We start from the raw sequence: 11,014 nt of genomic DNA on the forward strand, positions 1-11,014 counted from the left end.
AATAGCAAGTGCATCCCTATTGAAACTTTTAGCAGCATTTTGAAGCATCACTAGAGTTTGCGTTTTAAAGCACTTTTTGCATATTCTTTGCACTTATCACTTTTCGTAAATGTGAGAGTATTTAGTTAAAGGAGGTTTGCACATTTTGGAGACCTTGGCAGCTCATGAAGCCAATGTTTCCAACATGTACAAACCTCCTTTAACTAAATACTCTCATATTTGTGAATGTCCTCACACATTTGCGGCTTCATAAAAAAATGGCACAAGCAGAGGCATTCACAAATACAGTACAACATTCACAACTCATAGTTGCAATGGTCGTACTGTATTTGTGAATGTCCTCCTCGCTGCATTATTTTGTTACGGAGGCTCACACATTTTGAGGACATTTGCAAGTAAAAATTGCGAAGGACTTATTGTATTTGTGGAGGGATAAAAATGTCATAAAAACCATAAATCAAAATTTTGGATATACCAGTGATTTTTATAAATTACAAGGTATTTCGGTAAATGTGCCATTTTCAAGGACAATACAATTGATTTTTTTTTTTTAATATTTACATGGCAGATACCTAGCCGCGTTGGCTCTGCCTACTGTACTTATGATCACAGCCCTAGCAGCGTAAAATTCAGTGGGCTTACCCCTTGACCCCTAGAGAGTCACCATACTTTGGCTTGCTCAAGGGATGATGCCAATGAGATTTGAACCTTGACAGCCTGCCTAACTGTCTAGGCCCCATGGCACTGCACCAAACCCCTTTGACAGCCTGCCTAATGCTCATCCTTTGAAACCCGTGATTCTTGTTTTTAAGATTGACCTTGCAACCAGCCATCACATCTTCTATTTTCTCAACTGTGATTGAACGTTCATCCTCACCTGTTACCAAAGCAAACGTGCCCCCAAGTAGAGTCTTCAGTGGCTTTTCCAGTGAGAGGCAATAGAGAAGTCAATATTACCATTACCATTTATTTTGTAATGTAGCATAGTTGACGAAAAGAGCCCCCCCCCAGCAATCGCTATTTGTTCCATTTATTTTTATTTTTCAACATCCAAAAATTATTTATTATAACAGTTTATAAAGTTTATAGATAACAATTCTAATGCATCCGAACAAGGCATAAGAGGTTGCAACTAAATTATTCTTCCCTCCCTTACACAAGACAATATTACCAAGAGGCCTACCATGGTTGAAGCCAACCTATTCGTTTCAGTCGTAACACATTTTCCAGTCATGATATTATTTTTTTTGAAAGGCAAGCTGGGGTTAGGCAGATACCACCAGTTATTATTCAACGTACCACTGGGGTTTGAACCTGCAACGTCCTACCACAAGGAGAGGTGCACTGACAGCTCCTACCAACCACGCGGAGCCCGCCCCCCCCCCCCCCCTTGGTCAGTCATGGAATTCCTTCATGGTCCGGATGAATCAACGCTTTCCCCAGTGACATCCATGCAAAGGGTGAGTTAAAAGCGAGCTGTTGGTGTTTGTTTCATGTCCTTTTTTGCGGCAGAGAAAGCTGGGGGTTAGGCAGACCCCTATCAGTTATACAACCATACCATTTGGGGTTCAAACTTGAAATGTCCCAACACAAGGTGACAGGAACTAACTGCTCTTACCAGACAAGCGGAGCCCCGTTGGTGTTTGTTTCATGTCATTTCCTTTGAAAGAGAGTCTCTTTTCTCTTTAAGACAAAACAATAAATATGTAGTGCAGTCCACATAACAAATGCCAAAAAAACAAACATTTTTCTTATCAAAATAGGTTCACACCGCCCACAAGCAGTTTCTCTCCATGGGATCCCTTTTAATGGAAAGTGGTTTTCCTTGGGTGGAGGTGTAACAAACACCAATACAAAAATCAAAACCGCTTTAAGAAAGGAAGGAAAAATGGATTGAATACAGGAAAAAAAAAACTAGTGTGACATAGTCTAGTTACCTTGCCTGCATCACTGTTTCTGTAGAATTGCAGATCATCCCCCACAGGCACCCATCAAGGTTATGTTTGGGAGCCTTGCATTGAGATGGAAACACTATTTCCATATATTGCTAAAATATGGCTTTGCCAAAATGTAGTACTGAATGAAGTAGCCAAAATCATCCTCTCGTAAGTGATGTTGAAATGTTGTGTAGAAGCTGCCAACTCCTTTCTCAATCCAGTGTTTTGGCAATATCACTGCTCTCAAACAGCAGAGAGCACAAGAGCGCAAGGGGAAAACACAACACATCTCTGATTCAAGGCTCCCAAATAGAGCCTAAAACACCAGAACCATTTTCCATAAGACAGTGGAAGGATAGAAAAGAAAACAGACGACAGTTTCCATCTCACATAAGATATGCTCCAACTACAAAAGGAATGCCTAATTTTCAATTGTTTTTATCAGCCAGTAACAGTGAACTAACTCTTAATTGTCTACCAACGGGGGCTCTGCAGGGTTGGCAGGAGCTTTATGTGCACATCTCCTTATGGTGGGACGTTGCAGGTTCAAAACCCAATGGTACGTTGAATAATAACTGGTGGGGTCAGCTTAACCTAAGCTTGCTTTTCAAAAAAAAAAAAAACTCTTAATTGTCTAGCCAGTAAGACTGAAACTTTCACTAAGGCCCAATCTTGTGATCAGTGTTTCATCCCACTCCCAGGCAGGGAGTAGGCAATGGAGTAGCGGTAGATGTTGAGGGTTGGGTAGAATTTCCATCAAGTTGGATCTTACCCTAGACAAAACAACTTGAACAAGCACCTAATCTACTTCAAAAGAATATGCTAAAAATGGCACGAGACACGTCATCTTATGCAATTTCCTATTAAGAATAGTATGCAAGGGGGCAAGACACGGGGATAAGATGAAGTAGATAGAGGTCCAATGTATTGAAAAGGGGGCATCTGAACAAATTAGCCTAGATGGCAGCGCAATCCTAATCCACCATTGTAGCGTGCTCATTATAACAAGCCCACAAGACATCCATGTCCTATCTAAAACACCATGATGAAGCCCGTTATCAGCTGGTTAACCTCATGCAATAATACTGGTCAATATCTAGCAACAAGAGATTGGTGCTAGAAGCTGTCATATAAGACAACCATCATCACAAATCTAGGCGCAAATGGCCAATTAGACTGAACAACCGTGAACTTAGGTGAAAATCGAAATATATCTAACCAAGTTAGGATAGATATAGAAATCAGTAACAAGAGGACTACCCTCCATGTTGGGGCAGGCATTAGTTTTAGGCCAATATCTCAACTCCAGCACCTATGAACTTGTAGAGAGAAGATATAGAAACAAAAATATTAAAAGATGATAAATTTGAAATATAACCAAGGCTCCAACAGTTGAAACTGCACCTATGACATCCCCAGAAAATAGGGTAGATAGAAAACAAAGCAACTGCTCACAAAAGAAAAGGAAATGTTCTCTAACTCATGAAAGATGAAAACAAAAAATGCTCTGACTATGCAGTAAGCTCCATTATAGCAGTGACTATATCCCCGTTTGCAGCCTTCAGAGCCTTGACAGCCTTTCCTCTTGATACTCCAGCCTGTGTCATGACCAGATCAATGTCTCGAGGCTCGACTCCAGTCTCATCCACATCTTCCGCTTCTTCATCAGCCTGGACCCCTGCAGACACCTCTGGTTTTGACATCATGCTGCTGATGTCTGGAACCCTGAATTGTTGTGCCGCTTGTGTTTGCAGCTGAGAACTCAAGTCCTCAATCTTGGCTTCACCAAAGATGACATACGTCTCAGATGTTGGACTCTTAAAAGTATCCGGTTTAGAGATTACAAAAAGGACCTACAAAACAACAAAAGGATCATTTCTCATTTTCTTAACTTATGTTGGTAAGAAGAAAGAATTTGGAGATAGAGCCGTTACATTTTTGGTTCTCTTGATTGTCACCCTGCTGACACCTGTAACAGGCTTCATTCCCAACTTCAGCATTGCCTTTCGGCTCTTTTTCTCACTTCGGCTCTGCTTAGAGCTATCATTTGTACCAGCACCTTGTTCACCTGAGAAATCACATTATCAAGAATTATTACGAGAAACACATTGTCAAGAGCCATGAAAGAAAACTCAGGAGGAACTCAAAAGAGAGGAAGAAGGTGACTATATAGTATTACAAAAATACCCCTGTACATTAAACTATATACACTTATGAGGGGTAACACATGACTAACATGAAAACTATATTACATTCTAACTCTCCCTCAAACTTGAGATGATGCTAACAGAATCATTCCAAGTTTGGAAAGAAATGCCTTGAAGTGAGAAGGTGACAGACTTTTGGTAAACACATCAGCAACTTGCTCTTTAGTTCCCACATGCGAAAGAGAAATTATTCCATCTTCATAGGCATGTCTGGTGAAATGAGAATTTCTATGAGCTTTGTCCTCATGAAATTCAGGATTTTTGGCAATGTGAATTGCACTCATGTTGTCATAATAGAGGGGAGTCTTCTCATGAATGTCTACACCAAGATCCTTCAACAATCATCTGATCCATATAAGTTTGGTTGTCGCCTGTGTCATGGCTCTATATTTGGCTTCAGCAGTAGACAATGTTACTCCTTGTTGTTTCTTGCACTTCTATGAAATCAGTGAACTTTTAATACACACAAAAATCCCGATGTTGATAATCTATCTTTGGTGGATCCCCCAAAATCAGCATCACAATATGCTCTAAGATCACATGAAGTAGAAGAATAAAGGAACATGTCAATGATGTCATAGTGCATTGAATCTCTAACATACCTAATTATCCTTAGCACTACAGCCAGATGTACTGATCTTGGTGCACTCATAAACTGACTAACAACATGCCCAAGGTATGAAATATCTGTTCAAGTGATGGTTAAGTAAATCAAGCTTCCAACCAATTATCTTCCCCATCCAAAGTTCTTAGTTTTGCCTTTGCTTCTATAGGGGAATCCACTTTTTTGGCATCTCCAGCAAGCCTTGCCTTCGATACTAGCTCTGTGGCATATTTATGCTGGGCCAACTAAATTTCATGCCTTGAGTAAGCAACTTCAAGGCCAAGGAAGTATTTCAAAATCCCCAAATCCTTCATTTCAAATATTCTGGTTAGCTTTTCTTTTCTCGTTGCAATCTTTTAAACATCATCACTTATAACAATCATGTCATCCACATATAGAAGAAGTATACACCTCACACGACATGATGAAACAAGCGAGGCAGGAGGATCATGATGACTTTGTTCAAAATTCTATGACTTTATGGTTGTGCCGAACTTTTCCTTTTGCGACTGCTCTTGCTTTATATCTTTCCACAAAACTATCAGCCTTATTTTTAATTTTGTAAACCCATTTGCATCCTACTACATTCTTTTCAAGCTTTCAAGTTTGCATCCAACTATTCAAACATTATCCTTTGGAAGCAACTTATGTATAAGAAGTAAGCTTAACATAGGAATGGATATCAGCTACTTATGTATAAGAAGTAAGCTCAACATAGGAATGGAGATGAGCTAGAAATGCACAATATTTTTGAGAGAAAGACTAGTATGAAACAAAACGAGTGGGAGAAACAAAAACACGAGAACTACAACATACCTAGGGAAGAGGAGAGGGAATGACTTGAGTTGCACGACCAGAATCAACTGGAAAAGGATCAGGATTGGTCTTTGAAATTTCAACCTTTTCCTGCTCAACTTTTTCTAAAAAGGGTACAATCACAACTCCCTCTTGTCTTCTTTGATAAACTTGTTCAAATATGCTAGGTGGCCCTTGCTCATCATTATCAAGAGTATTAACTACTATTCTCTTTCCTTCTTTCACATGATAAGACATAAAAAAAGATATATCTTCCTCTCCTTTAATTACTCCCATGCTCAAAGTATGGGCTATGTCCCAAAAACTCAACATCGGTCATGTTAAAAGCGCACCCACCGATGTTGCGTTTTTGGAACATGGTCCATACTTGACGCGCTTTTAACAACATTGATGTTGAGTTTTTAGAACATGGTCCATACTTTGAGCAGAAGAGTAACTAAGGGAAAGGAGAGGAAGATATATCTTTTTTTATGCACTAAAAAAGCGTGAATGCCATGAGGCATGCACCTCATTGAGGATGGGTCAAATGGGGGTCAAAGCCCCCAATGGACCCAAATTAGGGGAGGCCAAAATTAGGGCACTCCCCGCTCTCTCGTCTCTCGCTCTCGTTGTCTCCCTCTCTCTCGCTCTCATCTCTTGATCTCCTCTCTCACTGTCTCTTCCTATCGATGTCTCTCTCTCATATCTCATCTCTGTCTTTTCATATGACACCACATAAGAATGTTCTTTCTAAAGTTTATTCAAATCCTTCCTCGTCTTATGTTTCAACGACCGATGAGACTTCTTTAAAAATAGAAAGTATTGAAACACTTGATTTAAATCATTCTCAAAATTTTCTTGTTCCAAAAGTAAAGGTGGTTCCAAAAATAAATTTAAATCTATTTTCCGTCTCTCAATTTTTCGATCATGGTTTCAAAGTTTCTTACTCACCCAAAAATTGCACCGTAGAGGATCTCCAGTCAGGGAAGCTGATTGGGCAAGACCATAGGAGAGACAATCGTTATTTTATGGATTTTTTGTCTCTCCCATCCAAGTCATTTTGTAATTTTGTAAATGTCAAAAGCATTGATGTTTGGCATAAGAGACTTGGCCACCCTAACTTTTCAAATATGTATCTTTTCTCTTCTTTGGGAAATACATGTAATGAAAAAGACATAGCTTGTAAAGATTGCATTTTTGAAAAAAATGAAAGCAATTCCCTTTCTTCAAAGAACTTTTGTGTCTACACGACCTTTTGAATTAATTCATTCGGATGTATAGGGTCCCTCACCGATTATATCAAAAGGAGGTTTCTCATATTATGTGATTTTCGTTGATGATTTTACTAGATACACATGGATTTATTTTCTAAATCATAAATCTGATTTGTTCCCTTTCTTTAAATAATTTCATATAATGATTAAGAATCAATTCTTAAGCAATCTTTCTATTCTAAGATCGGATTCAGGAGGAGAATATATGTCTAATGATTTTCAAAATTATCTAAAACAAAATAGAATTTATCATCAAAGGTCTTGTAAGAAACACTTTTTTCTTTCGTCTTGTCTTTAAATGGGATTCATGACCTACATATGGAACATGCTTTCTATGTGACAGAACTTCTCAAACTTTGGAAAGTTTTTGTTACCTAATAGCGAGCTTATGGTAGTTTTTGAGAATAATACATGTTCTTACATCAGGGCCATGGATGGTAGCAGTAAGGACCCTCTTAGTGTCCCTTTGGGACGGAACAAGAATTCCTAAGTTTGGTGGTTTAAGGTCTGCAGTTGTTAGTCGGATATTCTTCAATTCAAGTGGGACTGAGAAGCTTCGAGGTGTGCAGCAATGGCGCTTTCTTAAAAGCAGCAGTTGCTTCACTGGGTGCAGGAGGGTTGGATACAAACTCACTTATGGGCAAGCCTATGCTGTCACATCTCCTAACACTGAGAAAGCTCACATGGGGAGGGCCCTAGGGCTGGATCCTTTTTTTTTAATGCATCAATCAAAATAACGTTCAAATGGTTTGAATGGCATTAGCATGGACAGTTTGATCTGCTGATCAAACGGTTCATGTGAGACTGGTTTGACTAGCCCAAAAACAGGGGCTGGTGGAACACACACACACACACACACACATATATATATATATAAATATAAACAAACATGCTTTATGGGTTTTTTGGCCTTTTACCATTTTATTTTTGGATTTTGATGGTACGAATGTGATCTACGTGTTCTATTTTATTTATATTATATTTATATAACAAAATTAAAGCTCAGATCACCTAGGTTTGATCTCAAGCTCGGTTTCAGCCACAGTGATCCAAACCTTTTCTGTTTGGCTCGTTTACCAGCTCTTCGTGGAAGTAGGAGTGTAATTAGGTCAGCTATACCTGATCCAAAACCCATGTCCCAAACTGATTGAACCTGAATTTTATAGTATGGGTAAGGTTTAACATCTAGACCCATATAAAAAAACGTGTCGGTTATTGCGTATGAAAAATATAGACGTAAACTCTTTTATGACCAACCCAAATGGTTGTCTACAGTCTATCCTGAACTAATCCAAACCTGAACCCGATTTGCACCCAAACCCATTTTCATACCTGGCTCAATCGGTTTTATACGATCCATAATCGAACCAGATTTTTTATCAAACCACTTTCATACACGAGTGGAGAACCCATTTTAGACCTAGCCTATCACCTGAACCAACCGTAATGCTGAAACTAATGTCTACTCATCATGTTAAATTGAAACATCAGTAAAATTGTGCGTTTGGATAGAGTGAAAATTTGGAGAAAAAGAATACTACTTTTTCAACCATCTTTGCCACATAGGATTCTATTGTTTGGTAACTTTGAAAATTTGTTTGGTAACTACCATCTCTTAGAGGTGGTAGCTGCCAAATCCATGGATTGGTAACTCCCAGTTTTCCAAATGCATGAAGTCCCTCCAACTCCCAGTTCCCAAACAGAGCATTGATGTTGTTCTAATAGGATCGTTTCCTTTTTATTGGCCCTACAATCCCACCAAGAAAATACAAAGTTGAAACCAATATAAACATAGGTCAGTGGTATACTTAAATTTTACGTAACACTGTTTGCCAGCCTCAAAAGTCATGGTGGTGACAGTGTAGCATTTATCAAGGGCAGATCAGGCGCCTTAGTCGGTGCCTAGTTGGAAAAATTGGTACCTTTTAAGGTACCCACCTAGGAATTGCAAAGCCTAGGCATTTTACTTAGCCTAGACCGACTAGACGGACTAGTCGGTGCCTAGTCAGGGCTTTTGACTACATAGGCATTTGATAATCTAGTATTTACTTATCCACCTTTTCAAGATAGATGAGTTCTTCCAAACACTCAATTTATCAAGCTTTGTAGGAAAAAGGTAAAACCAACAAGCATTAAGGATATAAATATAAGAGCATAATAATTGAAACCTTTTCAGATGAAGTGCATAACAAATAATTCCTATAAGATGTACCAACTAAACAAGTTACACATTGTAAGGACAAGGATCGCGAAACCACGTCCTTGAATTAAAAGACAATAAGTAATAGATACAAAAGCAAAAGCCTGGGCGCAAAGCGCGACAGCAACAAAAACAGGAAATGCGAAAGCAAAGGACAAGGATTGCGAAACCGCGTCCTTGAATTAAAAGATAGTAAGCAGTAAATACGAAAGCAAAAGCCTGGGCGCAAAGCGCGACGACAAACAGAAACAGGAAATGCGGAAGCAAAGGACAAGGATCGCGAAACCACGTCCTTGAATTTAAAAGCGTACTTATATACGTATATGTAATTAAGTCCTTTCAACCTTTAATTATTTTAGCTTGATTTAGTTATTTAAGTCATTGTGCAACTTCTCCTACCTTGGGGTATTGCGAGGAAGTCGTCTACGAGCGTAGGTGATCGTCAGTTTAGTTCACGGGGCGCGAACGGGCTCCGTTGCGCAACACTGCAAAAGTATGACTTTTAGAAGGCATAAAAACGAGCAAAGGTAGAGAGGAGACTCGGCTTCTCCTACCTCGAATGGAAGGGGGGCTTCCCACCCCCTTCCGTTGGCCTGTCGGAAGGCAAAACGAGAGAGAGACGGGGTCGCAGGGGCCAAATGCACACCTGCGGCCCTCGGAAGAGGAGGCAGGGGCCAACGAGCTTTGCTTGACAGGAAATGGGATAGGGGCCAGAGGCCTCTGTCGGTTAGAGAGGGGCAGGGGCCATCGGCCCCTGCTGGGTCTCCAAAAAGAAAAGGGCAAGGGCCTTAGGAGGCCCTTGCTGGATTTTAAAGAAAGGAGGGGCAGGCAGGTTTTAAAAGAAAGGGGCAGGGAGGCCCCTGCCAAGGAAACAAGTAGGGAGAGGGAGCGCAGGGGCCAAAGGCCCCCTGCGGCTTTCCAAATGAGGAGGCAGGGGCCAAATGGCCCCTGCCGAGCTTTGCTCGATAGAACACAGGACAGGGGCCAGAGGCCCCTGTCGGTCTAGAGAGGGGCAGGGGCCATCGGCCCCTACCTGAAAGAGAAGGGCATACCAAATATAATTTCAGAAAGTAAAGCAGGGATCGAAAAAAACACCACGCAGATAGACAATCATCTCATTCCACACCTTCATAAACCATTCCAATCTAGGTTTGTCAAAGAACATATCAACTCATTCTCAAAACCATCCAAGAATAAAGCTAACGAAAAATACGGCGAATCACAGAAACCAATATATCAGATGCAACCAATCTATCAAACCCAACAAGAGCATGCCACCCAAAAACAAAAACCCCTAAAACCCCATTTCTCGAACAAGTCCGCCCATCAAAAACCTCTTATGCACCACCTAATATGAGAGAGAGAGAAGAGATTCACCGCCTTCATCCTTGTCATCTTCGTCGTCGTCCTCCTCCTCCTCATCGTCTTCGTCACCTTCGTCCTTGACGTCTTCAACGATGGGTTCTTCGGACTATCAGAGAACCACCCAAACCATCCATGAAAAAAGGGGAAAAAATCACAAACCCATTTTTTCTCTCAGCAGAAAAAAGGAAAAAACGGAAAAAATATGGGAAAAAAACAAGAAGAAGGAAGGGAGGAAGAGAACCTGGAGCGTCTGCTGATCCATCAAGGAGGCCAGCTGATCTTCCTCCGCCATCCTCCCTGGCATTGTCGTCGCTGCCGCTAAGTTGACTCTCTATACTACAGAGAGAGAGAGAGAGAGAGAGAGAGAGAGAGAGAGAGAGAGAGATGGCTGCTGCTGCTTTCTCTCGTTGGTGAGGGATGGAATGGATGATGCAGATTTAATGGGCCAACAGATTAACCACACTATCCTTCTCCTTCCTAGGGGTTCATACGGATCGGGTTTGGTTGGACTTTCTATCCGAATCCGATACTTTATTTCTGGATACGGATCATTAAAGTAAAGATCCGAATGGGTATATCCAAAATGGACTTGCACGTTTTTAGGTATGTCAATGGGTCGGGTAAAACCAGAA

General features: G+C 40.5%; 1 protein-coding gene across 2 annotated transcripts; it reads right to left on the reverse strand.

Moving 5' to 3' along the window:
• Positions 1 to 3,273: 3,273 nt before the first annotated feature.
• LOC149816185 (nascent polypeptide-associated complex subunit alpha-like protein 2) lies at positions 3,274 to 10,795 on the reverse strand. 2 transcript variants are annotated; one of them, XM_089987660.1, is made up of 4 exons: positions 10,624 to 10,795; positions 10,395 to 10,488; positions 3,872 to 4,005; positions 3,274 to 3,790 (listed from the first exon to the last, which is right to left on the reverse strand). In XM_089987660.1, exons 1-4 carry the CDS (start codon positions 10,684 to 10,686, stop codon positions 3,449 to 3,451), a joined length of 633 nt encoding a protein of 210 aa, XP_089843786.1. In that variant the 5' UTR covers positions 10,687 to 10,795; the 3' UTR covers positions 3,274 to 3,448. The 2 variants fall into 2 exon arrangements, with proteins under 2 accessions (XP_089843786.1, XP_089843785.1); XM_089987659.1 differs by having other exon boundaries at positions 10,398 to 10,488; positions 10,624 to 10,769.
• Between the last annotated feature and the right edge of the window lie 219 nt (positions 10,796 to 11,014).

This window comes from Nuphar pumila, chromosome 14 (genome assembly GCF_984573655.1).
Source record: "Nuphar pumila chromosome 14, dmNupPumi1.hap1.1, whole genome shotgun sequence".
NCBI lineage: Eukaryota > Viridiplantae > Streptophyta > Magnoliopsida > Nymphaeales > Nymphaeaceae > Nuphar > Nuphar pumila.